This window comes from Leptonychotes weddellii, chromosome 6 (assembly GCF_054177405.1).
Source record: "Leptonychotes weddellii isolate Sample4059 chromosome 6, ASM5417740v2, whole genome shotgun sequence".
Taxonomy (NCBI): Eukaryota; Metazoa; Chordata; class Mammalia; order Carnivora; family Phocidae; genus Leptonychotes; species Leptonychotes weddellii.
Window position 1 is genome coordinate 135199928 of NC_138374.1, and position 27955 is coordinate 135227882.

The 27955-nt window shown below is 47.8% G+C and overlaps 1 protein-coding gene, 2 long non-coding RNA genes and 1 other non-coding gene across 18 annotated transcripts in view; 2 read left to right on the forward strand and 2 right to left on the reverse strand.

The window, feature by feature from the left end:
- Positions 1–655, reverse strand: part of CADM3 (cell adhesion molecule 3) — a 29303-nt gene extending 28648 nt beyond the window's left edge. For both annotated transcript variants that reach the window (XM_006741955.3, XM_006741954.3), the window contains exon 1: positions 426–655. In XM_006741955.3, the coding sequence (XP_006742018.1) occupies positions 426–507 (82 nt within the window). In that variant the 5' untranslated portion in view covers positions 508–655. The remainder of the gene's footprint in view (positions 1–425) is intronic.
- The window catches only part of LOC145722385 (uncharacterized), a 79243-nt gene that overhangs the window by 15481 nt on the left and 35807 nt on the right, over positions 1–27955 (forward strand). For 10 of the 14 annotated variants that reach the window (XR_014146643.1, XR_014146641.1, XR_014146634.1 and 7 more), the window contains exons 2-3: positions 24478–24608; positions 24993–25138. This is a non-coding gene — a long non-coding RNA (uncharacterized LOC145722385). Of the gene's footprint in view, positions 1–15532; positions 15644–24379; positions 24609–24992; positions 25139–26673; positions 26963–27264; positions 27324–27955 lie in introns of those variants that run through there. The other 4 variants (XR_014146640.1, XR_014146639.1, XR_014146644.1 and 1 more) reach the window with 4 other exon arrangements.
- On the reverse strand, positions 16994–24523 carry LOC115937483 (uncharacterized). Its single transcript, XR_004072762.2, has 3 exons — positions 23991–24523; positions 20557–20638; positions 16994–18524 (listed from the first exon to the last, which is right to left on the reverse strand). It is a non-coding gene; the product is annotated as an uncharacterized LOC115937483 (long non-coding RNA).
- Positions 24655–24728, forward strand: TRNAR-UCU (transfer RNA arginine (anticodon UCU)). Its single transcript has one exon. It is a non-coding gene; the product is annotated as a tRNA-Arg (tRNA).

The following is a 27955-nucleotide window of genomic DNA, read 5'->3' on the forward strand; positions in this document are numbered from 1 at the left end:
CTGGCTATCCAACCCCTCAGACACATACACAAACCCCCGACACACGCCCTTACTGAAACGGCGACAGATCTCACTCCGCCCCCAACACACACTGACACAGACATACACACAGATCCTGACACAGAAACACCAACACAGACGCGCACACCCAGACACGCACACGGACAGCGGCACAGCCAAGCCGGGCCGCACCGAGCCGAGCGAGCCCGGCGCACACGCACACAGCGAGGCGTACAGCAGGTGCGCAGCCGGCCACCCCAGCCCCGCACCGACACGGATGCCCGGGCAGAGCCACCCGGTACAGCGGCCGCGGCGACTCGAACCGCCGCTCCCAGACAAAGCCCGCGGGCTCCCCCGCCCCGCTGCGATCGGAGCCCCCGCCCCGGTCCCCCACCTCCCGGCGCAGCCCTCCCCCCCAAACTCACCGTCCTGGGAGAGGTTGGCCCCGCCGGGCGCCCCGCAGCAGGCCAGGAGCAGCAGCAGGGGCAGGGCGGAGGGGCCCCCCATGGCGCGTCCCGGCCGGCTCCCCGCTGCGCGCCGGCGAGCCTGGGTCCCCGGGGGCGGGGGCTGGGCAGGGGGTGGGCGACGACGCTGACCGACAGGGCGCCCCCGAGCCGCTTCGGAGCCCGGGGCCGAGGCGGGGACCGGGAGGGAGCCGGCGCTGCTGCAGTCGCGGGGATTAAATAGGGCGCTCGGAGCAAACCATTCGGTTGGAGGTGGAGGGGGGGCGACGGGGGGTTGGGCTGGTCGCGGGGGGGCCAAGCTGCCGCATTCCCCACGCCCCCCGCCTCCCACACCCCCTCCGCGCCCTCGTGGTGCCTTCCAGCTTCTCCCCCGGGAGCTCCGCCAGCCGGGCGCGGGTGTGGAGCCGAGGGAGGGAGCTGGCTCAGCAGTGGGACCCGGCGCGCACCCCTCTTAGGCTTGGGTGGAGGGAGGGGACCCGGGCAGGGCCTTGGGCCAGCTGGCGGGAGCGGCCACTGCAGGCCTGGGCAAGGGCGTGCCCACTAGCCCGAGGTCCTCCAGCCCCGCCCTCCCTCCTTTGGCAACTGGGGAACCCCATGAGCCCCGGGGCCCCCTATCAAGAGTGTTGCCCAGCGACATCTCCCCATGGGTAGCCAGTTACCCTGAGCGGTTCTCCTAAACACACACATCCCTAGCTCCTCTGACCCAAGAGCCCCCGGTTATCCGTCCAGCAACAGTGTGTGGCCCCAGGCAATTTCCCTTGAAAGGCTTCTTTCAGCAAACCCCCAGGCCGTGGGAATCAATGTTTTCCTCAATCCCTTGTTTAAGAAATGACTCCCCTTCTAAAACCTGATTCCACTTCAGACTCTTGCCCAACCAAACAGCCTACAAAGCAACTCTGTAGTTTTCCCCCTTAATCCTCCTTATCCTCCCTTTACTCACAGCCCTTCCCCCCAGTATTTTTTCTTCTTTCTTAATCTTCCAGAGGAACTTGTTCTTTCTTCTCAAGTTCTAGTAAGTAAGATTCTTGGGTGAATGGTCTGATCTGCAGACCCAATGGTCTGATCTGCAGACCCGCGAGAAGATGCCGTCTTTAAGGAGCCAAAGCAGCTCTTGTCCCTGAGGCCGGATATAAGATGAATGAGAGAGGCAGGGCCTTTGCACTTGCTTTTAGATCAAGAGTCCCAAGTCCCTGGGGTTTGCTGTTCTGTGTGATCTCTGTATTTCTGGAAGACTCTTGGTACATCTCAGAAAGGGAGCCCTTGAAGTCAGTTTTGCTCAACCTTAGCTTTTGGGTATACGTTCCTAAATCTTAGACTCTCTGAATCAAAGAATTTTAGGTATATAAGGATTCTTTAAAAACATCTGGTACAACCCCTTATTATACAGGTGGCAGCTGAGGTGATAGGGGCTTAACTGCCCATCCAAGGTTACACTGACAGTTAATAGTAGAAAACGCAAGTGGTGGTTGGGACGTGGGGCAATATGATCTCTGAAGTGTCTTCCAGTCCTGTGAGCCCATGCTTTGTCCCTGAATGATGGATTTGGGTGCATGTCTTCTAACCTCTACACCAGTCCCCTTTCTGCAGTGAGACTGTGCCTCACCATGAGAATCCTTCATGTTTGGTTCATCTTTCCCCTTCTCTGACAGGCTTTCTCGGCCCTCTGTGATGGACTTAACTGTCTGCCACCTAGTAGTTCAAGGACAAGGATGTGGGAAGTACTCTGTAATCGGGAAAGCTCTGTATCAGTGTTAGTCACTGATGGAGAGGCCAACGAATATTCTCTGGGAAGTTCCTTCAGGATGGTCAGAATGCTGCCCCACTGTTTTCTCTGTTTCTAGAATCTGTCTGTGGTCTCTGGGGGAAGAGCTCTGCCTGCCTCTTGCGTATTTTCTGAGCGTCTGGGTAGTTATTTAGAATTACTTGCAGAAGTTTTTGGCCACCTTGGGCTGTCTGACTTGCTTGCTTTCCTATATATCAGTGACTCCAAAACATTCTCTTCCCTGGGGCTCCCTGGTGTCTTAAAATCTCTGAGAGATTAAAATGGAGGGGGGAGTGTGGTTGAAGGCTGTACAGACCAGGGTGCAAGAGAGAGGAGAGGCCAGAGAGGAAGATCAGGCTTTCTGACAGTGGTGGGACCAGGTGGTATGAATTTAGTCCTACAGAGAGAAAGAAGGAGTGGGTGTGTTTTCAGAGAGAATGGGGCTTCAGAAGGGAAGGATCAGGCTCTCCTAGCTAAAGGGTCTTGATGGCTAAAGAGTATTACCTTAGGAGGTAGAAGAAGCCTTAGAGATCATCAGAGCAGGCTTAAGAGAGGACAGGTTACTGTCGCAGGAGTGAGAGGAGCTGGGCCGGATGGGACAGCAGGATAGGGGATTAGGTCCCGAGCTCCTCTAACTAATCATCTTTTCTGTCTGCTGCTCTGCCGTGATCCCCTTCTGCCTGTCCTCACGTAATGCTCTAAGGCCTGCTGGTCGCGCCCCACCCTCTACTGTAACCGCACAGGAGGAGGATCAAGGGTGGGAGGAGAGGGAGAGCTGTTTTGGAGAGACTATTAAGAGCTAGCAAATGAGACTCTGGAATGCTCTTTTCCTACTGGCTCCTTTTCCCTTTTCTGCATCATCAGCATCAGTTTGACAGCACTTTAGGCCCTGGGAATAGGAAGCAGACATTGGCTTTTAGAATTATAGAATGAAAGAGTATTAGAGTCGTAAGCAACCTTCAAGATTACCTAATCAATGCCCCTTGTTGAATGGTTGAAGAAGATGAGGCTCGGAGAAGTTGAGTGACTTCCTACGATCACACAGGTGCACAGTAAAGGGGTTACCCACGTTGGATAGGGAGGCAGATAGTCCCCTCGGGAGCAGGAGGAATAAGGAGAATCATTGTCAGTACTTCTGAGCAGTGTACAGATTGAGGAATTGCTCACTCCTGCGTGTCTCTGAATGAAAGGGTAGCTTCTCCTGCAGATGTGGATGTCTCTATTGGGAATAACTCCTTGCCTATAATCATTCTAATGCCCTTTGTACATGCATGAACACCCGGCATCTCACTCCTATTCACTACGAGTAGAGTTTTTGCAAAGCAAGACTGACCTACAAGGATTCTCCCCATCATGTAAATAGATAAGATAGAAGTATCCATGTTGGATTGTGATCTCTATGGTTACTTTCCACTCTAAAATTCTGTGACACACAATACGCATTTCCAAGAGACTTGCACAAAGTGTGGAGTAGGTTGTCTGTGGGATTAAAGAGCTGGTAGCTACAGTGGAGGCTGGGTGTCGGGGGGAAGCCGAGAAGGAGATTGGAGAGAAGGCGGGTTTTGGCTCCTGGATGCTCCTGTCCACTCAGCAACAGCCTAGGGAGCTGGGGGTGTGGAATGCGGTGCTGGCACGGTGCTGGGCTGGATGCAGCTGTGTGGGCCCTGGGCATTCCTTTCCCCGTGCTGGTCCTGCTCCTGCTCAGGATGGGAGGGGGCCTCAGCCGAGCCCGGTGAATACTAGGTATTATTCATCCAGGAGGGGGATGACTGCACCTGTAGGAAACAGCTCGGAAGACTGGGCTCAGTTCTGCTCTGGACTCTAATCCTTCTCGTCTCTATGACTTTTCCTTTATCAGTGAATTCTACATGGGTTTCCACATTGCTTTTCTCTTTAATTTTCCAACCCAACTAAACCAGTACTCCTCATACTGCTTCCTTCTTCCATTATCCAGTTTTAATTAACCCCATCCTTAATAATCACCTCTGTGTGCATTTTAATTCTAACCTTAATTGAATTCTAATTTCAATCCTAACCCTAATCTATTACAGACTCTAACTATTAATCCTAATACCAACCCCAGTTTAATTGTCAATTTGAGCCAGCATCTTCATTCTAACCTGCTATGAGCTAGCAACTAGGACAGCAACATACATATGATAAAAATGATCACAGGTACCATTTGCGAATCCGACGTTTGCCACATTTGGCACTGGGTACTATACGTGCAGAGCATCTCATTGAGGGACTGGAAAGTACTTGAAGGTGGTTGGAATTATTAGCTGCCTTACAAATATGAGGAAACAAAGGCTTAACGACATTATGTCATTTGTCAATAGTGGGTCTGAATCTACTACTTAAGGCCCCCTTGAGCTTAAAGCCTGTGCTCATTCCTCTTTCTGCCAACAAATACTTTCTGATCAACACTTTCCTAAAATCCTAACTAAATCTGACTGGAATGACTTCTAAAATACTGAGTTTCCCAAGAGTGTATTATTAGTTTAGGGTTTTTGTTTGTTTACTAAATAGTGGTACAAAATAGAAACCAAACAAATACACCAACAAAAAAGCCCAAATCTCCCCACCCAGAAACCCCACTGACACTTTAAAAACATGAATGTATTTAAAAGTTAAAATAATCAAACTATAGAAAGAAACAAACTGAAAAGCCTCCTTTTCCTTCCCAGACTTACTGAATTCCAACCCCCCCACCTCGGGCAGGGGGGACATTGTTGGCATTAAATTTGCCCAGCAACCCTGTCTCCCACAACATATCAGAACAGCAGATAAAGTCAAGGTCAGTACCTGTCCATGAAATCACCCTAGGTATATATATGACTTAGGCATGAAAATCGCTAGACAATTTGAATTTATGATTAACAGTAACTGTTAAAGGCCAACGATATGCTAGATGTTACACAAAGTTCTTTCCAGTTAGTATTCCTTGTGGTGCTCCCAAGCTTTCTGGACAGCGTGCCTTACGCCTGCTGTACAGACAAGTGTGATCGTGTCTGAGCCTCAGGTGGAGATAAAGCCTGGAGACGCCAAATGACTGGCCCAAGAGCACAGAGGTGTGGCAGAGAGATCCAGATTTCAGATACACCAGATCTGTCTTAGCCCAGAGCCTAAGTGTTCAGCGCCTGGGTTGAGCCAGGAGACTTGTTAGATAGAAGAGGTCATTTGAGCTTTGTTCTGCAGGAGGGAAGAGGCATTGCTTGACATTAGAGAGGAGGATGACCTGAGAGACTGTGGGAGGACACAGATCAATCTGGGAGGAGGCAGTGCAAGGGGAAACGGAGCAGGACAACCCGAGCACAGAGGGGAATGAGCGCAAGGTGCAAGTTATCGGGGATGGAACAAATATGAGCTGAGACTGGGGATAGTCTTTGTGATAAATTCAGGCAAATATAAAATCATGCAATAAGTGTGTGTGCCACTTTGTTTCAGTGACAGGCTGATTGATGTATTTCGGAAAGACAGTAGACACACATAATCATCTGCGAACAAAAATATCCATTTTCGGTTACATGGGTATTTACAGCCTCTCCAACGAATATCCCGGCTTCCTTCTCCTTGCATTCTGTGCTCCACAATATTAAATGGCTTGTAATTCCCCAAACACACTGTGTTGTTTCATGCCTCAGTGTCTTTGCACATACTATTTCCTATACCTGGATTGCCCATCTCATTAAGTCTGATGAAACTGGCGCTTGTGTTTATCTATCCAAACTTTGATTAGGTGCCGCTGACTCTGTGAAGTTTTCTAGTCAGAGATAATCACTCCTTGCTAGGAGCTACCACTATAGGAAATATAACCTCCCCCTGTTATCCTTCTTTCGTGGTGGTGCAAGGGTTTGTCTGTGTTTTTCTTCGCTAACTGTGAGCTCTTTGAGGGCAGCAGTGGTATTTCACGAATCTTGTTATTCCCAGTGCTTAGTGTAGAAACAGAAAATTAGTAGATTCTCAGTTAATTCTACTGCATTTAGCTGAAATAGCATATTTATAAACACAGAGGCTTGATGAACCATTTTTCTTCAGAAGTACATACATGTATATAACCAACCACATTTCACTGGCATATTCCCTGCAGTTATGTATGCGTTCAAGTAGATACAATGTGTCCAAAATAAGTTGAATGATTCTAATACACGTGTACACGTATTTCCAACCACTTATTCAAGATACATTTTTGTCATTCTTGGAATTGACTTGAGAGCTTGCCACATCCTTTTGCATATCTTCAGTTGTGGAAATTTTCATCCTTTGAGGATGGCTTTTAATTTTGAAAATAGCCGAATGCCCTTAGGATCCAAGCCTTATGGATAAGTGGTGGTTCGTGTTGGGTAATACAAAAACAGGATTTGGCTGTGGGGTAATAGTAGATGACTTACAGTTTGACAAATATGGTGGTTCTTAAGGCAGTTCCCGAAGAGGAGTTCTAGAAAATTTCTGAGCAACGGCATTCTGGTCTATTTGTTAATACAAACAAAATTAAGATAGCGTGCTGTCATTTTGTACTCACACCTGGTGGACATACTTGCGTGGATATAAGAACACAAGAGATCGTATGTCCAAGAATAGAACTCTCTGGTCATTCTTTCATTCGTTCATTTGTAGCTATGGAGTTTTTATATGCCATGCACAATGCTAGTTGAAATTGGGTGTTTTGACCCAGCTGTTTTGTTGCAATCTATAAAAAAAAAAAATCTGTAAACCCCCAGGTTTTATTTTTTTCAATTACAAAATAAAATGATCAGTGGATGTTCTTAACCCCATCTCCAATCTCCACCCCAGTTTCGAGCCTTATTTTATCCGTAAGGAAATATACAAAAGTCAGGGATAGAATAATATTCAGGGATGTGAAATACTTGGTAATTAAGACTAGCCTGGCAGTAATGGTTTGCTTTTTAGAATCATAAGATAGGAGTGAATGTTAAAAAATGCTACAACAAAATGTCAGTGTCTGGTGCTGGGCTCTTGAGATGAGCAAGTCTGAAACTAACCTTTAAGGAGCTCAGAGTCCAGTAGGGAAAATAGGCATGTAAGCACATAATTGCTACACCGTGTGATAAATACTGTGGTGCAATTCCAAATATGGCCTGTAGAATCACGGAAGAGGCAGAGATTACATTTGTGGGAAACGTTAAGGAATAACTGGGAGTCAACCAGGTATAAAAAGGATGAAGGCATTAGCAAAAGAGGGGAGAGTGTATGCAAAAGCAGGAAAGCTAGAAGCAGCCCCGTCAGTTGTCACTAGATTGTGAAAGGAATTTATGCCAGAGATAGCTCCTAATTCTGCAGACCAGGAGCCAATGGAGGGTTTTAAACAGGGAAATGTCAGTGCTGGATTTGCATTTTAGAGCGATAACTGTGGCAGTAGTGGATGGATGGACTGGCGGATACACGTCATTTGATTCAGAAGGCTGACCCTTCTGGAGACCACAGATCCAGTACCGTGACATTGAGTAGGACCCACTGAGTGTGGGCTCGTCTGATCCTGTGGGCAGAGTAGAGATAACACCCAGAACACAGCTTTAGGACCCAGCCAGCCATCAGTAGCTCTTCCCCATAGCAGACAGTGTTTTGGAGACAGGAACTTGTGTAGAGGAAGGGGGTAGGTACCATGACCAGCTGTCCTGGCTTTCCAGGGACTGAGGCACTTTCCAGAACTTTCAGTGCTAAGATTGGGAAAGTCCTGGATACACTGGGATGGTTGGTCAACAGATAGTTGCCTCCTGGCACCTGTTACTCAGAGCATCTCCCTGGCAACCAGCTGGGGGTCATCTCCAGGGCAGACTGGAGGGGAAGGAAAGCGGAGTTATTTTATGTTTTAGGGGGAGGGGAGAGGTGGGAAGGGGTGGGGGGTAGTGGTGATTCAGAAGGGCTAGGCCAGATGAACAGAAAGACAGAAGAAAGGCTAAGTAGGAGACAGTGTGGAGGTTGGTTTCTGCCCAGGACCCCACCTCCGCTCTCTGAGATGCTGGGCTCTCTGCTGGTGGTAGGGAACATTGCAGACTCAAAAGAGCAGGCATTGCCAAGAGTGAACGTGTTTATTTAGCTTTTCCTTCATGCATAGGGTTCATATATTCATGCATACATTTATTCATTCAACATTCATAGAGGGCTTACTGTGCAGATGCTCTATCATTTAGTCTTCGCATATGACTTGTAGGTAGAATTATTCCCATATTTCAGATGAGAAAAATGAGTCTCAGGAAATGTGGTAACTTCCTTTGAGTCACACATTACCTGGCAGAGCTGAGATCTTAATTTAGCTGTGTCTCCAAAATGCCCAGTCATTCCAGCAAACCAGCATATCCACCTGTTACAAATAATACAGATACTCAGGAGATTCTGGTTCTGTAAACTCCTAATAAAGATTCCCAGCCTCACTGTTAGCAAGTGCCCCCAGATGATGCCCAGACCCCGACAGTCCTGAGAAACAACACGCCGCAGTCCGTGTCTCCTCACAGAGACCCCGCTGACTCGTTAGAGAACCCCATGTGTAAGTAGCTCAGTAGAATACTGTTGGGTTAAGTTTTAAAAGCAAAATACAACCGAATCCTTCAGTAAGTAGTTTTCTTGACTTTTTCTCTGCAATGATTGCTAAATGTTTATTATTTATAAAGCCCTGTGCAGTCTGGCCCTTTCTTAGCTCTGACACCCTGTAACCTGATGGCCACAGGATTCCCCCTTGAGTATCTGTCCCTAACACACCCAAGCCTTCTAGCTAGCTGGCTGGCCCTCCTGAGCCAGAACCTTCCCCCTCTGCTCTGTAGGAAGCTGCTCTTGCATGCACATCTTTGCTTCAGTGTCGCCTCTCCTGGGAGGCCTTCCCACTGCCTTGCAAACACCTCTCATTTTCGGCTACAATCTTAATCATGTGTCTTTGGTTTGTGTATTCGTTATCTGTGCCGCTTCTCCCGGTAGACAGAAGCTCCACAAGATAGGGAAGATCTGTCAACCTGGATCAAAGCTATTGCCAGTAGCCTAAGGATATCGTGCATAATAACGTCTGGCATGCAGTAGGTGCTTATTAAATGTTTGCATAAATGCATGAAAGAGAACACTCTCTAGGGGCGCCCGGGTGGCTCAGTCGGTTAAGTGGCTACCTTGGCTCAGGTCATGATCCCAAAGTCCTGGGATCTAGGGGTCCTGGGATGGAGCCCCTTGGCAGGGCCCCCACTCAGCAGGGAGTCTGCTTCTCCCTCCCCCTCTGCCCCTCTCTCCTACTTGTGCTCCCGTGCTCTTTCTCTCTCTCTCTCAAATGAATAAATTTTTTTAAAAATCTTAAAAAAAAAAAAAACATTCTCACTCATCGCACGAGAGAGAGTGCCCACATTCTTTGACTTTACAATCAAGAACTTTTTTCTTGGGCCCCAAGCAAATCTCCCTCTGTCATTTAACCTGTTTCCCGCTGGTTCATGAAAGAAAACGTCTCTTTCTCTTCACCAGCCTCGATGTAGTATCTTCTGGAGGCTCTGAGACTGTTAGTAACTTGCCCCTCAACCTCCCAGGTGTCAGGTGAATGTGTCCTAACTCCTAACTTCCTGCCCATTCTTTTCTCAATGGAACCTCTTCTCTGATCCTCTTTACTTAGTCAGGTTCAGAACAGGTGCTGGTAGGTGAGTAAGGCCTTGTCTGATGGTTACGAGCATCTCATGCTCCTGCTGGCTCTCTTGTATGTTTTCCTGCTGTTCTTTTTTTTTTTTCAAGAGGCTTGACCATTTTTATTTTATTTTATTATTTTTTTAAGATTTTATTTATTAGAGAGAGCGAGCAGAGCACAAGCAGGGGGAATGGCAGGCAGAGGGAGAGGGAGAAGCAGGCTCCCCACTGAGCAGGGAGCCCGATACGGGGCTCGATCCCAGGACCCTGGGATCATGACCTGAGCTGAAGGTGGACGCTTCACTGACTGAGCCACCCAGGCACCCTGTTTTTCTGCTGTTCTTGATTTAAACTGTCTCTTTGGCTAATTCATGGTCACTTCTGGTCCATTTTGGTTCTAATACCTTCGTAAGCCCTAAAATTCCAGAGCTTGCTACCATTAAGAGTAGTATTCCCTCGCCGGCGACACCTGCTGAGATTTGCCACCAGATCGCACCCCAGGGCTTCCTCGTGTTCCTGTGGCTGAGCCAGAAACGGAGGCAGACGCACTTGGGTGTTTTCACCCCACTCATGTGAGCCCTGGCTAGCACTGCGCAGAGTGCCTGTGTGTCCTGCTCTAAGAAGGTTAAGCAAGTTTCAGGAACCATTCCTGACTCGCTGAAGACGCAGCGTGTGAGGGAGAAAGTGTGGATTTTGAAGTTGGGCTCCCCTGTGCTTGAAGATGGACCAGCTGGGCCACTGCCTTTGAGATCAGTCTTTGCACTTGTTAGAGGTTAGACGTTACCATGGACTGTCCCCGTTGGCTTGTGGTGAAGAGTGAGGATGTTCATATTCATGTGAAACACCGATCGGATCCAAGAACTCAGCACATGTTAGTTCTCTCTCTCTGTGCCCCCTCCACCTGGAGCAGAGGTGTGGGGGATTGTCTCTGGCTGCCTGGGTGGACCGTAGACTCTTGCTTGGTGTCCGTTGTCTGAATAGAAAGTGCTACCTGGGTCTGGAGTTTCAGTTCCAACTCCTTGACCACTCCTACCCGGAGCGCCGCGTTCAGCCTGCTCTCTGCTACCCTCGTGCGGCCGCCCCGACCCCGCACCATTCCCGGTCCTCTGCTTCCTCGATGTGGTGACTTTGCTGTAATGCAGCCCCTCGCAGCTTCTTGGCCAAACTGGCTCCTGACTCCTCTGTGTCTCAAACACACACATAAAACAGAGTTCAGTTTAATTTCAGTCTTGCGTCGTCAGGTAATATTATACAGGTTCTTCTAACCGTTCCTCGTCCCTTCCAATATGCATCTCGTCTGTAAGAGACGCTGCAGGAAACAGTGGAGAGTTTGGGCGCCAGTAAGGTCCCTTCGGGTTTCAAATCCCATGATCTGTTGCTTTGTTCGACACAAAGTTCTCTGACATATGAGTGCTGAGACAACAGTATGTTGCCATAGGTTATTTATTTTTTTAAGATTTTATTTATTTATTTGGGAGAGAGATAGAGAGAGAGCGCACGCAAGCAGGAGGAGTGGCAGGGAGAGGGAGCAGCAGCTCCGCACTGAGCAGGGAGCCCGATGTGGGACTCGATCCCAGGACCCTGGGATCATGACCTGAGCCGAAGGCAGACGCTTCACCGACTGAGCCCCCTGGGTGCCCCGCCATAGGTTATTTAGTCATAGAAATCCTCTCGTTTTGCCCTTAAGTTCAGATCTCTGCTACCACTTCTCCTACTTGCATGGCTGTCTAGCAAGAGTGACAAAGGGTTATTTGGGATACAGTAAATACACTATTCTGTTTGAAAAACTTTAAGGATGAGAATAAAGGGAAATTCACTTGGTGAGGTGGTTTTAAACTAAATTTGAGAGGGTAGGACTTGAATACCAGACACTGAAGAAGTTTTTGGTTTTTGTTTTTGTTTTTTTAAGAGAGAGAGAGAGAGTGGGGAGGGGCAGAGGGACAAAGGGAGAGGGGAGAGAGAATCTTAAGCAGGTTCCACACCCAGTACGGAGCCTGATGCCGGTCTCAATCTCACAACCCTGAGATCATGACTTGAGCCAAAATCAGGAGTCGCATGCTTAACTGACTGAGCCACCCAGAGTAGATCAGCACCTCTGCAGAGTTTTATCTTTAACCCAATGTCAGTGAGAAAAATTTTGTAGCAGGATGTTATGTGATTGAATTATTGTTTAAAGATTAACCATCAGATTCACAATGACAAAGGTGTTAATTCTTTCTCCCACTTAATCTGTAAATTCAGTGCAATCCCATGCTAAATCCCAATATTTTATTTATTTTTGTTTTTGAAGATTTATTTATTTATTTATTTATTTATTTATTTATTTGAGAGAGAGAGAGAGAACAAGAGAAAGCACAAGCAGTGGGAGGAGCAGAAGCAGACTCCATGCTGAGTGGAGCCCACTGTGAGATCATGACCAGAGCTGAAGTTAAGAGTCAAATGCCTAACGACTGCACCACCCAGGTCCCCCCAATATTTTATTTTTATGGAACTTGATCCATTGATCCTAACATTCCCTTAGAAGAGAAAGTCAAGAATAGCCATATATATATATATTTTTTTTATTTTTTATTTTTTATTTATTCTTAACACACAGGGTTGGGGAGGTTGGGGAGATGGTATTCCAGCTATCCTAAGTTACTTTAAAATTATAGCAATGAAAACATTGAAGTATTGTCCAGGATTACACAAACAGTTCAATGGAATAGGAGAGAGACCATGGTCACAAACCGATGTGGAAATTTAGTGTATGAATTTGGTGTATGAATATAGTGTATGAAGAATCATACACTATATCGTATACTATGTTTCTAATCACTGACTGAGGCCTGGACTGTTTAATGCATGGTATTAAAATAATAGATTATCTATTTGCCAGTTGGCATGGGATAGGTTGAGCCCTCCCTCATACCATAGGCAAAAATAAATTTCAGCTGGACTGAAGTACTACATTTTATAAACAAAACAGAGCAAAAGAAATTGTTCAACACTATAGAAAAATAGTGTTTAATAATATTTACATTTAATACGTAAAAATACGTTTAACCTTCCTGAGCCAGACACAAAACCCAGAATCCATGAAAGAAAGGACTGACAAGTTTTACTGCTTGAATTTTTTAAATGATATAAATGTAGATACCATAGACAAAATATAAAAGTAAGTTACAGTCTGGGGACAATTTATTTACAACACATATAGCTAAGTATTACATGGATAACATGCAAAATACCTAATAAATACACATAAAAAGCTAAACAATCCAAAAGAAAAGTAGACAAGGTATATAAGTAGGAATTCTCAGAAGAAACACAGTTATCTATTAAACATCTGAAAACATGGTCAATGGCATTTGCATTTGGAGAAATACAAGTTAAAGCAACAAAGAGACCTGAGATTGTTAAAAAGTATCAAAGACTAGGGGCGCGTGGGTGGCCCAGTTGGTTAAGCATCTGACTCTTTGCTTCAGCTCAGGTCATGATCTCAGGGTCCTGAGATCGAGCCCCGTGCCTGGCTCCGCACTGAGCGTGGAGTCTGCTTGAGATTCTATCTCCTTCTCCCTCTGCCCCTCCCACTTGTATGCGTTCACACATATGCGTGCACTCTCTCTCTCTCAAAATAAATAATTTTTAAAAAGTATCAAAGATTGTTAAAATTTTTTAAAATTTTTAAAAAGTATCAGATTGTTAAAAATTAAAACGATGGATCACATCCAGTGTTGGCAAGTGTTTGGGGAAATAGGCACCTTCATTTATTGTTAGTGAAAATGTAAATTGGGGCAGCCGTCTTGCAGATATTTTGGCAGAATGTATCAAAATTAAAAATTGAAACACCAGTGGTGCTATTTCCATAAACCCATGCTATATGCCTAGTCACACATGAGCACCGTAATTTATGTGCATAGATGTGAATCAAGTCATTGTTTCCAGTAGAGAAAAATGGCAAGCAACCTAAATATCCATCAATAGGGAATTTGTTAAATAAATTATACTATATCTGTACTTTGTGATAACATGTAACAATTAAAAAGAATGAGGTAAATTTATATATACCAACTTGGAAAGATAACCAAGATGTATTGTTAAATGAAAATACAAAGAAAGTACACATGCTATTATCCTTTTTGTATAAAATAGGAAAGAAACCTAAAACAATATATGTGCCTAGGTTATATTTCATCTACATGTAAATGTGTGTTTAAGTATATGAACTGCTACTTACTGGCCGTGTGACTTTGAACAAAGTGCTTAACCTCTCAGTATTTTATTCTCCCTGTGTGGAGAATAAAGATAATAATAATCATACATATCCCCTAGGGTTGTATAACATAAGGAAATAAATCAATCTATTTAAGGTTCTTCGAACAGTGCATGGCGCATGGTGGACACTTGATGAGTGCTCCTATTATTCAGATCCATGTTCAGCTTGGAAAATTACGAGTTCTGGGGTGGGAGTGAGAATTAAGTCATAAAGGAGGGGGACTCTAATTGTTTATATAATATACTTAATTTGTTTTTACAGTGATCATGTGCTTCTGTGCTGAGTAATTAAAAAATAATTTTAAAAGCTTATTCTAAGGAGATCTATTAAAAGATAATTATAGAAATGCAGTTTATAAACAAGCAGTTCTGAGCTGGGGTGGCGGCATTGGGAACAGAAAGGGGGTGCTCTGGTTGGTGGTGGCTGTGGGAGGTGAAAGAGAGAAAGGGTAGACGTTGCTCTCAGTTTGAGAGATTGATCTGGAAAATGCTGAACCATGGAATCTTTTCATGAGGTGTAGTATTTTGAGACAGAGGAAGATTAGTTTTGTTTAAACTGGGTTGAGGGTAAGCTTCTGGGACCCTTCTAACAGGACCCATTCAGTAGACAGCACGTAGAGACTGGAGCCCTGGACAAAGCTGACTGTTTCGATACCACTTTGAGGTAGAACAGCAGGAAAAGTCTCAAGTTCTCAGGTCTCATTTTAAGGGTTCCCGTGTAATATTTCCATTATAAAAATAAACAAGTGTGGCATTCTGGAACAGTCCCTAGGCTAGGGAGACAGAGACCTGTTCTAGCCCATTGTTTATCCATTTTCCCCCCAGCAAACATATACTGAGTTAACTACCACCTGCCGGGTCCTGTACAGACTGACAAGATACAAGGGGCTCCCGGTGCTTGCGGTCCAGCAGGACACGGACGTGCACACAGCGAGGGCAGTGCCGTGTGCTCTGTGCTCTAAAGGGGTGTGCGCAGGCGCAGTCACTGTCTGAGGCTGGTGGGCTCCAGTCTGCGGGGGTTGAGGTGGATGTTGGGGAAGATCTTACAGAAAAGGAGGTGAAGGGCCTAAGTCTTTAAGGAGGAGGAGCAGTTTCCAGGCAGATGTGGGAGCGGGAGAAGGGAAGGGCGTTCCAGAAAGATGGAACAGCGCACACCAAGGCATAACCAGAACAGTTTTTGGGTTTATGTGTGTGTGTGTGTGTGTGTGTGTTTAGGGAATTACAAGTATTTTGGCATTGTGCAACATAAGGCCGGAAGTGGGTGGAGAATGAGAGTAAATGAAGCTGAAAAGAGGGGAGGAATCACATTGTAGATGGCCTTTAGGCTCTTCTCTGGGCTACGGGTTTTCCTTCCAGAAAAATCACCACCGCTGTCGGCCGTGTGGCAGATGGTGGAAGGGAAAGGGCCAGGTGCAGATAGACAAGTGAGGGATTATGAAAATATTTCAATAGGCCTGCCCACGAGCCAGGACTCACACAGCACAGCAGCTGATGGGACACCGAGCACACGTTGAGGGAAGGCGTCACGGCAGAATCCAGGCTTCTAGCGCAGGTGACCCGATGGCCAGCCCTGTCTCCCTTGTGCTGTTTTCTATCAAATCAGTCTTGTCCTTTCAATTTACTGTGTGTAGCCAGTTCTATGACTGGGGTGCGGACCTCTGTTAGGACTTCCCTCGGTGAGGGCCTAAAGCCTCCGCACCGCGCCCTCTGGAAATGATCTACCGCGCGGCAGCCGGAACGATCTCTCTGAATTGTACATCAAATCACAGTTCTCCCTTACTTAAAACCCTTCCCTGCCTCGGCATCTCCTGCGGGATTAACATCGAAGGCCTTGGACATGACAGAGGAAGGTCTCCCGGATCTGGTCTTCCAGCCACAGGCTGTCACCCCCCGCCGGGACTCTGGGCGTCAGCGACCCCTCATTTCTCGTAGTTTCTCACACACACACGAGGGGTTTGGGTGTAACTTATGCTGGCCTCTCTTAGAGCACTGTTCTCCCCTACTTTCCCCAACACGCATGGGTGCACACACGCACACACGCATGCCCTTTCACGCACACACTCCCTTGCACGCACACACTCGCCCTTGCACGCACACACGCATGCCCTTGCATGCACACACTCCCTTGCACACACATGCATGCCCTTGCACGCACACACACACGCCCTTGTACGCACACACGCATGCCCTTGCACGCACACACTCCCTGACCCAACCTCTTCTTTCGCTCCGGTGAGCAACTGTTCCTCCTTTCTACAGCTTATTTCCGTGGCTCTAGCAAACCTCCTCAGACCCTCGGAGGGGGTTAGTCTGCCCACATTCTCTATTACTGTACATGCTGCGTGTTTCTCCCCATTTGGGCCACTTTGCTTTGTGACTCTGTTTGGTTTTTGTCTCTGACTGTGACTTTTCTGAGGGCAGATACGGTGTCTTCAGTATCTCTCTGTTCCCAGTGCCTAGCATATCTCGTGACACGTGGTACCTCTTCATGGATTTGCAGCATAAATAAACTAATAAGCGAGTGGGTGGGTGGTGCTACCATGAAGCAGATTAGTAGATCGTGAAGAGCAGAAGATTTACGGGGAAATTTAAGTTCAGATTTGTACATCTTACCATTGAAATGCCTGTGAGTCCTGGAGGGGTGCTTATTTCAAGGTTGCTGAATATACCAGGCTGGCTGTCAGGTGCGGAAAGGGAGTGTTCAGCTCCTACTCAGTAATCTGTGCTACAGTGTCTTTTCAGATAATTTAGGGAGAAAATAGAAGAGAAGAGAAGCCATGCACACTTGAGGGCAGTGTGTTTGACCACAACCCACAGAGGAAATCAATTTATTTTTTCTTACAACGAAGAACACACATGTCTACACAAATACCTATACGTTTAACTGGAACAACATTTCAGGAAATGATACAGGGTCTTATTAGAGGCTGATGCCTTCTGGTGTTTTCTGCTTTGTTGTGTTCTGCCCCATCCTGTCTTACCCTATGCTACCATTTCTCTTCTCTTCTATTTAATGGTATGAAATGCTGCTGACATTTTGACTGGTGGTCTGATAACCACTGCTTTTTGGGACCCTGATATGTGGGAAGGAGGCCCGGCAAAGGGGGCAGAGAAGGAGGGACGAGAAATAGGAGGAGAGGCCCGTGCGCCATGGAAAGCAGGGGAGTGAACGTTCTAGAGAACGAAGATGGGTTTGGTGTGAAATGCTGCAGAAAGGTGAAGTGAGCCTCTTGAATCTGATGATGAGGAAGCCGTTAGTGACTTGAGCAAGAACCTTCTGTAGAAACAGACGGTTTTCACCTCCTTTGTCTCATTTACTCCTTGTAATGGCCCCACAAGGCAGGTGTTCTTACTTGTGTGAATTCTGAAAGGAACAGGCAATCTGAGCCTCAGAGAGGTTCGTTTAGGTGCTCAGCACCACACAGTAAGTTGCAGAGCTGGGATTCAAACCTTGGTCAATCCTGACTTTAAAGTCTGTATTTTTCCAATCAGACCACAGCAGTTAGTCTATTTTTGTAATATTGGATAAGTAATTTAATTTTTATGGGCATGAGTTTACTAATCTATGTAATTACAGATGAGAGGGTTGACAAAAATTATAGACTACAGAAATATACAAAATAAAGAGCAAACATTCACCCACTTAGCATTATCAATTTAATCTTCAGACTAGTTTTTTTTAATTTATAAAAGTAATAAGATTATATGGTAAAAATTCTACTAATGCAATAAGATTAAAAATGAAACTTAATTATTTTAAAATCTCTTTCCGTTTTGAGCATTCAGTGATTCCAGGACGAAGCTACTTGATCCTTTTGATTTTCTTATTTTCAGTGATGACTGAAGACTAAGCATACCGTCCCCTTCCCCACACTCTGCATGGAGACCCCACTGGGGTGACCCCATAGTCGCATAAAAAGAGCCCTCAAGTGGCAGTCAGAGAGCCCGGTACTGGGCGCAGCTCTGTGAATGACTGGCTGACTGACCCGGAGTGAAGCATCTTATTTATCTGGACATTGGTTTCCTCTGCTTTGACCTTTGGTGACTAAAGGGAGAATGAGCCACTGAGGGGAGACCATGGGGTGGGAGGCTCTCCCACCCTCACCAGGCACCACTCTCCATCTTCTTAGCCTGCAGCGCTGCCCTCCACCCGTGGCCATTCCACACCCTCCTGTCCTGCCCTTGGGGCACCACCCCTCGATCACAAGGGCAGGGAAGAGACTTGTGGGGAAGGTCTCAGACCAGTGTCACGGGATGCCCTGCTCTCAGCGCACGCCATCTGTGGATGCCTGCCCGTGGCGGCGGCAGAAGTCAAGCAGTCCATTGCTTCCCGGCTGATGACTTTGGGCAAGCCGTTGACTGTCCTTGATCAAGGTTTTCCTTTTGTAAAAGGCGGAGGATGATCATCACTCTTTCCACAATCTAGGAGTGTTCTGATGATAAAATGAGATAAAGAATTAAAAATATTTTTATCATCATGATGCCTCCTGTTAATGCTGTTTCTTAGACTCTTTGATGGATAGCATGAGGGAGAACTGTGGAAATCCAGCTACTTGCTGTTACTCAAAGTAAAATGCTTCCCCTGGAGCCCGTGTTCAGTGTGGGGACTGAATGCTAGCTAGGATGGCCTTGAGAAGGGCCAGTCCTATGTTGATAAGGACAACGGCGCACACTTCGTCAGACAGAGGCCCCCTGTCCCTGGGATGGAGATGCTCCTGGTCACAATTTCTGTGTAAACTGATGCCTTGTAAAAGATGAAGACTGTTCTTCTCTTGCTGTTACAGAGTCTACCTACGACGTTTACCTCTAGGCTTCTTTCAGGCTGAGTGGGAAGTGGAGCTGAGGTAGTTAAAGGACAAAGAAATCCCCTTTACTCCTAATATTAGGCACAATCGACGTTCTCGAGCCCCTGGACCTGTGACCAGAATCATTGATGCTTGAAGGGTCTGTCTTCTAACTCTTTGGCCTCTGGCCTAGAGTATCTGCCCTTTTATGGACCAGGTTCTCTGTGGTGTCTGTGAAGATTAGGGAGCCTGGTTGCCAGGCCATCCCCATGTCCCTCAGTGCCAGGGGATCAGCAGGGCCCAATCGGGGCCCCCCAGCTTTAAAGCCAGTGGTGCATGCATGGAGCCCCAGGCCTGGAAGTGAAGCAGATATAGGTATGTGGTAGAGCAGGAAGCTCCTCGGATGTCTGGAGGTGAACATGGCAAAGGGAAGGACCAGCAGGTCATTCCGGACAGGAATCTGGCTCTGCATGGATGGGGTGGGAGGCGATTCAGAAGAACAGGTCCTATGGACTGAAGATTTGGGAAGCAGGAGAGATCTGGACTAAAGGGCTGGGGTGGGGGGAAGTAAAGAGATCTGGAGAATGAAATCTAGAGGAAGGGAAGAGAGGGCCTGATGGCGAAGGAGCGAACATACCAAGATTTTGGAGTGAGTGGCAGAGCACAGAAATCACAGGCGAGGGCGGAGGAGCTGGGAGGCCTGGGAGATCAAAGAGCCTTACACCCCACAGTGCTGGGGGCCGAGACAGGTGCAGCGGGCTCAGTGCGCCCGAGACCAGGAACGGCGCGTGTGGATCGTAGTGTTTGGAATAGACAGACCCTAGATGAGAATAGATGGGAGTGTCGCCAAGAAATTGGGCATGTCAGACGATAGATCTTGTGAGGAAGGATTAGGGAATGCCAACGACATGTGGAAAGTGAGGAGATGGACAGGAGTATGGAGAGGTGAGGATGGCGGAGTTGGGGGGGGTGTCCAAGTCAGGACGTGACCACAGGTGATGTGCCTGCTCTGTAGGAGAAGGAGAGATTGAGGGGGTGGCGAGAAGACACAGGAAGAAGATGGGACTGGGGAGTTAGTGCTGAACACACACGAGGATGGTGGCTTGGGGTCAGGACTACAGGCATAGAGACAGAGCCTGGATTCTAAAGAAGAAAAGTGGGGGTTGAGCTGGAGGGGTAGCACCAGGAATTAACTCACTTGTTGGGAAATTGGAGTGAAGCAGAGAGAACATCTCCCTCCAATTTCCCAGAAAGATCTGGTGGGACGTGCTAACCCACTGCCTGTCCTTTCATTAAACATTAAAGCAGTCTTCCTCACACTTCTTGACCAAAGAGAATTTACATCCTTGGAGCACACTCTCTAGAATTCTCTAGATAGTCTCCTAGAGGAGGCCAAGAGAGGAGAAACAGAGAGGCAAACAGGAAGATTCCATCCCCAGATCCTTCACCATTCCTCAGACTCCCTTGGGGGTGGACCTCTGCACGGACTCTGCCCGTTGTGACCTTGGCGAGTGCCTGGAGGTGCAGCCCATTATCAGGACAGATTGAGTCCAGGTCTACCTTTGGGGAGACTTGTGAGTAACCCATGGCGCTGGGCTAGACCTGGGATGGAGGATGTGATGACTCAGGTAGACTTTGCCCTCCTTTGTCCTCCTTTGTCTTGACTCTGAGGCCCAATTACCTGGATCATCTCACTTCTTCCCTCTTAGAGGATAGGAAAAGGGATCAGGAAGGAATAAACAATCTTCAGCCAGGTTCTTCAGCTGAGGAAGGAAGGAAACAAAAGGCTTTAGGAATATTAATGCTTCGTTATGATGGGTTAGAAAAATGCATGAGAAGAAGAGACAAATGAGCACAGGGCAAGACCCCATGAGGACGAAAAGTCTGGAAAAGAACGGAGGGACCTTTGTTTTAGAGGGATGTCCATCCTGCCCTTCTTTAAGGGATGGGGAGTTATGAGCTGAACATCTGTTAGGTGTGCAGAGTGGGCCTTTCTCCATAGGCCTGACTTCACAGAGCTCCTTTTCAGCCTCCCTGAGAGGTGCTTAGCAGAGGGGTAAAGGGGTGCCGAAAAAGTGATAGGAAGCCGCTGGTGGTTGGGGACACAGAAAATGGTGTATGGAAATCACTTCTAGAGGATGTGCCCACAGTGGATGTGAATGAATAAGGTTGGGACATGGCAGGCCCTGGAAGATGAGACTATCATGTATTGTCCAAGGCTGTGTTGTCCAAATGTCTAGTTCATGGTCTTACTCCATCTAAATCCCTTAGCATTTACAATATATGTTAAGGAAAAAAAAAAAGAAGAAGATAGTAGGAGGGGAAGAATGAAGGGGGGGAAATCGGAGGGGGAGACGAACCACGAGAGGATGGACTCTGAAAAACAAACTGAGGGTTTTAGAGGGGAGGGGGGTGGGAGGATGGGTTAGCCTGGTGATGGGTATTAAAGAGGGCACGTTCTGCATGGAGCACTGGGTGTTACGCACAAACAATGAATCACGGAACACTACATCAAAAACTAATGATGTAATGTATGGTGATTAACATAACAATAAAAAAGTAAAAAGAAAAAATCCCTTAGCATTTAAAACACAGGCTGGTAGGGATAGGCCCCCTAGGGAAACTGTGAATAGGATTTAACTGTATTTGTTCCTGGGCCAACGGGAGATATTTTTTTGGCATTTATCATATGTATTCCAGCAACACTTTATGAATGAAATAATGTATGAGCATCACCAGTTTGTCTGTGGGGTCAAAGAATGGATTCAGTTAGAGGCATGAGTAACGCTTGAGTCACAGATCTTTGGAGAATTAAATCAGTACAAAAAATTTTTGGAAGGGGAATATACTTATCTTAGGGTTTGCATAAACAGAAATAGCATACCTAGTTTCAAAGAAGAAAAAGAGGTGCTGTTTTCAGTCATTTTGAATGGCTTACCCTCACTTTTCCTGCCTCGTTAAAGCTACCACTTTCTTTGATGATTTCCCTCCTTATTTTTAAATTAAAAACCAAGTTTAGAGACATTATTCACACCTATCAAGAAGCTTTAGCTGGTTCATGGATGATAAAGTGAAACAAGATACGTCAGAGACATCTCTTATTTGAAAAAATCCCTTGGGCAGTCCAGAGGATTTTTGTTGATATAGATTATGAGTATAAGGGGTCCCAGAAAGGGTTTTTTTTTTTTGCTAGAATGGGGAGATTGCTGTGGGGATGAGGGAAAGATAAAGGGAGGTTATTCAAGAAGAAGGAGGTGACTCAGGCAACAGAGTCAAGACTTGTAACTCAAGGGGCAGAGGCAGAAAGGGGATGACTGACTATACCAAGGCTTGGCTCATCTTTATCCATAGCATTTATTATTGCCCCTAATTTGTAATGGGGAAGTGAAAGGCTGAGAAGTTAATTTTCACAGGGTTTTGAGGCAAGTGAGCTGCAGTTGGCTATTGCAGCTGGATCTTTCTGCTTTGAGAGTTAAGGTCTTTGTGTGCACTTGGAAACTTGACACCTTATTTGGTGTGCAATAAGATTGATTCTGTCTTTTCTCCCATACATCTTTCAGAGTAGTTCCTATGTTGGGATTTGCCTACAGGATCCTGGAGGGTGGGACCGTGTCCTTATTTTCCCTCATCGTTGTATCCCCAGCGCTAAGAGAGAACGTTGTGAGCAGTGAATGAGTCTCTTGGAAGGCGCTGGGGAACTGGGACTCTTCCTTCAGGGTGTGGAGAACACGTGATCTCTTCAGATGCAATGAAGCTTTGGGCAAAGCTCAGGACAGATAGATTTCTTGGATATAGGACAACATCTTTAGAGCAGGGGTGTGTGTCTGTGTCTAAGATAACTTTGAGCCTGGTGGGATGTGTCCTGAGAACCTGTTTTGCATCCACATGGATCCTGGCTGGCATGTGGGGTTGAACTTCCCTTTACAGGCACATGGACCTCCTGACTCATCCCTTGACCAGCATCTTGTTACTAGTCACCCCATGTAATGCAATATCTGGCCAGCACTGGGTTTCGAGTGTCAGGTTCTTGGAGTGGTCCAGGGTAGATGTATTAAGAAAGGCCTGTTCTATGCCCTTTTGCTTTATGTTTAGTGTAGATGCACCATCGGCTTCCCTATTCTGAGCTCCTGGCTCTGGGTCCCAGGGGGAAGACACGCTTGGTTGGCGTGGCTGCTTTTCCCTGGGTGTTAGTCTTCTCCTTGCCCCGTGACCTGATCGAAGCACCTTGGTCCTGTTCTTGCCCAGATCTCATTCTCGGGGCTGTATGAACTGAATGGGCAGGGAAGTGTGAGTCTTAGAGTTTTAAGGGCCCTTCAAGACCTTCCGGTTGTCATGTTGTTCTTCACTTGGCCATCAGCTGGTCTCACGGGTTAGAAGGAACTGTCTTGAATTGTGATCGGAGTCAGTTGGCAGGGGCCAGGGTGGTGGGCCACAGAAGCACATGCTGAGAGGGGAGAGGAGGAAGCATGCGTCAGCTCTCTGCTTTTACTGTAACCTTGTAAGTGGGAGTGGGCTGGCGAACACTGAATCAGTCTTTAAATCAGTGCATTGTCCTTGGGAGCATAGAGGCCAATTTTCCCCTGATGCGTGTGGCAATCAAACAGGAGAGAAAGAGCTGAAGGTGAGGCAGGAAGGACTTGGATTAGACATTCAGGAGAACCAGCACAGGGGAAATTATAACCAACAGAGATTAGGGATTGCATCTTCTCAAGGAGGCTTTTAAAAATAGGAACTGTTTTCTTGGATCTGGGCGGCGGCGGGGGGGGGGGGGGTCTGGAGGTCTTTATATATGGTTATGGAGGGCTGGCTGATTTGATTGCCTTGGGATTCCTCTGGCAAGCCCAGCAGCTGAGAAACCCTCATTCTTTAAATTAGGCAGTCCTGGGAAGAAGGAATGGCAGCCTTGGAGCTAGGGAGGGTGGGGGAAGGGGAGCAGGTAGGTTTCCCGGAGGGCTTTGTGAGGACCACCTGTATTTCATTAGGGAGCTTACCCTCCTCCCTGTATGTTCTCCCTCCCTCCCTCTCTCCCTCCCTCTCTCCCTCCCTCTCTCCCTCCCTCTCTCCCTCTCTCCCTCTCTCCCTCTCTCCCTCTCTCCCTCTCACACACACACTCACCACTCTTCCGTCTCCTCCCCATCCGTGATTCCAGTGAAGATGCTGAAGGCACATCACATTAGACTCGGTATCGCTTCCCCGGGCTTGACAGATGCAGCTCTTACAGCTGAGAGCTGGACCAGTCTCCCGGAGCCCGGCTTCCCCGCCTGGCTGTGCCGCCACGAGGTTCACACAGCTTCTTTATGGGAACGGCTCCTTTGTCTCAGGGAAGGAGGGCTTTCCTAAATCCCCCAGCTCTGCCCAGCCCCTATCTGAGAGTAGCGGGACTGGGATGAAACCACAGTGAGGGAGAGGGGTGGAGGTAGAGCCGGCTCGGTTTGCTCACTGGGCAGGGTGCGCTCTGCTTAATTAGCATGAGAATAGACAGACTTTCCTGCATCCTCCCTCAGGGATGGAGAGGAAGGAGCAAAGGCTCTAGCTCCATCCTACCCCATCAGAGCTCCTGGGACTGAAAATGACTATGGCCCCATTCCTCTGATCCCCCAAGGACCCAGGACCCACAGTGCTGAGAAAAGCTTTGACGGAGCCGGCGGGTGGATCTCCACTCCAGATTTTCCAGCTGTCCCTGCCCCCCCACCGCTCGGGAGCAGGATGCCGAGATGGCTGGTGATGCAGAAGGTATGTGCTTTTTCAGTTCTGGTGCTGATGCTGTGTGTGTGGTGAGGTCTCTGTGGCGCAATGGACGAGCGCGCTGGACTTCTAATCCAGAGGTTCCGGGTTCGAGTCCCGGCAGAGATGGTCACCTGGCAGGTGCCTCTTTTATTTTGTGTGCTGTCATGCTAGGTTGATAATTGTATTTATCTGTCCCCGGAGGTTCTGGGAAGAGAAAGGAAACCCCTTTCCTTGGGAATCCTGGACCTCCTCTCCTTTTCCCTTCCCTCCCCCTTCATTCTTTCTCTGTTCCTCCTTTATGGATTTTCATTGTCTCAGGAAGGCTCAGATGTCAGCTGCCTGTCTCTGCTCAGCCGGACTGACACAGCCTTTGAATCCTTTGCTTCCTAGGGGAATCACTGGCACACAGGGACCGAGGTGCCAGGCCATGGGTTCTGGTACCACGGTGGTTGGTTCCCTCTTTCTCCTCTGAGAACACAAAAAGGCAGACTGACCCACATGCATGCCCATGAGGAAATGTCCAGCTGTCCTCTAAGGTAAGGGCCCCCTTGACCAGGGTGGGTCAGGAGGCGGATGGGGTTGTGCAGAGGACATTTATTCACCGTCTTTGTCATTGCTGGGGCTTTTTGTGCTAGAGCTCATCACTCGCTTCCTCATCTACACGGTGAGAGGCGCTCATTGCTCTCGGCGGAATAAACTGCACAGAAGTACACGAATTATGGGGCAGATGAACTTGTCCCGGGAAACTCAAAGGTCTCACGCTCCTGTGGAAAGTTGGTAGCCTTTCCTCTTTGCAGGGCAAGCTCAGAGGGCGGTGTGTGTGGGGAGGTTATTTCTATCATTCCCTTTTTCCATCAAGACATCTCCTCACCCCTCTCTCGTGCTGCATTCCCTTCTGCTCTTCTTCCCTGCCTCATCCAGTGGCCACATTCAGCAAGATTGGGAGCTTGGGTTTCTATTCTGGGCTGGTCTGGCTCTCTCTCTCCCTCGAATATTGAGGCCTCCAGTCTATTAGCTAGAGGGAGCCGTCCATGCCAGGAAGTGACCTCCACCCCAGGTGAACCCAGGAAACCTGAGACACACACCTCTCCTCCGGCTGCGGGGGAGTCAGCATCTCTCCCACGTGGGGCTCTGCTCGGACATCCAGCAGACACAGTCCTGCACTCAGGCTCTGGGAAGCTGGCGTGGGGTGAGGGGGCCAATCCATACTGGGTTCCGCCAAACCCTGCCAAGAGGTGGGAACTGACAGGGCAGTTAGGGTGGGAAACTGATGGTGGGAGATGGATGTCTTCTGCCTTTAGGGCACCTGCACATTTGTAGCAAATTGAAACTCCTCAACTTCTTTTGAAGCACTTTGGTGCTTTAAAGGGACTTAAAATTCTTGCAGTTAAGAGCCCACAGATATTAACTCTCCCCCACCAGCCCCGTGGATGTGCCCTTTGGAAGATACCAGGGGGGGACCAGAAATTCCTAGGCAGACCCTTCTGGAGTCTTTCTTTTATTGTTAGCTCTGCCTGTGCTGGGTATTTTTGCTTTAAGCCCTGGCCTGAGAGGAAAAATTGGTGTCTGTGGGGTGGGGTGGGGAGGGAGTTTGGCCAAGTGGCATGTCATCTTTTTCAACCATGCCCAGAATGCTACTTCGTCCTGGTTCCCCTTCATCATTCTATTGGAAGAGGGCTGCTCACAGTGAGAAGTAGGGAGGTTGTTCACAGTTGGGGCAAGGGTACAAATTCATTATGGCCTGTTCCAAGGTTTGCTCAACTCTAGAAGCTTTCTAGGAATAAAGCCTCCCTGACATTGTGGGGGTGGGAGGTTGGGGGTGAAGCTGGGAGGGATGTGTGCCCACGTGGGCACTGAATTGAGATTTGTGGAAATGTTTGTTGAGGATGCAGTGTAGCCAGCTCCTCGGCTCGCTACCAGCGAGGACTGAAGCCGTGGACAACCCCCAAACCTGATTTCAGCCAATCATGTCCATTATAGACCTGGGAATTTGAAGACCATGGTTTAAGAAAACCTCTCTGAACTTGAACTGCTTACTTATAGTGACAAGGTTGTTTTGTGTGTCCTCCAGACGGGAAAATGATGAGAGAGTCCGTGATGCGGCTCCATAGGCTGGTCAGCTCTGCGTTCTGTGTCCTCCGTGGGCAGGAGGGGTGCCTGGCTGCCAAGTGGGGAAAGGGAAGGGTGCGGATGGTCAGCCCCTGTCCAGCACACCCAGGGCAGCTGTGGGCCATCAGCTGGGGCTGATACTGACTCGTGCTGCCCCAGGGAAGAGGAGGGGCTGAACTTGCCAGCTGGTGGAATCCTTCAGAGAGCAGATGCTTCCTCTGTGTCTTAGCTGGGAGCCTCGCCTCAGCCAGGTGGGTAGAGGTCCCTGCAAGCTCTACCACTGAAGGGAACTAGAAGCTTCCACATGCTCACACGTCAGCCAGCCTCCGGCTACCCCAGTCTCGGAGGGGTGGTGTCCTGGGGACTTGAAGAAGGGTATCACAAGCACTGGGGGCAAGATTTCTCACACTGGTAAAAATTTCTTTATATGAGATAATAGCTTTCTTCTTAATACATGAGAGCTAACTTCTGATTTATGAATATCATAATTTCTGTATTGTAATGATGCTCAGAACGTACAGTAGAAATTGGCGCTTTTTTTTTTTTTATAAAGTCACTTCACTGGAGGACTCAAATGCTTCAGCGGCGCTAGAGCTGGTCATTAATTACAAGGTATGCGGGCAAGATGTGCCTTATTTATTACTGTATTCTCAGTGCCTGAAATATGGTAGGCACTTGATGGATATATTTAAAGAATTAACGCTGACTTAGATTGGCTATAATTTATGTAGATGGAAGAGGAAGAAATGTGGCTTCTAGAGATCAGGAACACAGGGGGTATCTTCAGGCATTAGTTCGTTTACTTTACAAACATTCATCGGGCTCCCGCTTCCTGCCACCTGCCACGTCCTAGGTCCCAGGATCCACAATAGCGTCGCCTGCGTGTTCCCGCCGCAGAGATAAAAGACAGATGGGCAAATGCCATTATGATAGTATTGTAGGGAGAGGTACCTCCGGGAGGGACTTAACTGAGGAGAAGAGGTAGACTGATGCGAGGCATGGCGATCACGGGAGACTTTCACAGGAGGAGACATTTGGGCGAAGAATGAGTGAAACCAGAGAGATCAATTAGACCCAGAGGGTGGGCGTTTCAAACAGAGAAGGAGCCAGAGCAGAGACCCTCAGCTGGGCACGAGGTAGATGGCTTTGGAGGACAGCACCGAGGTCAGTGTGGTTGGTGTGGAGGGAGACGTGGGGAGATGGGTTCAGACATTCGTATGGGGCACGTCCCAGAGGGTGACGCT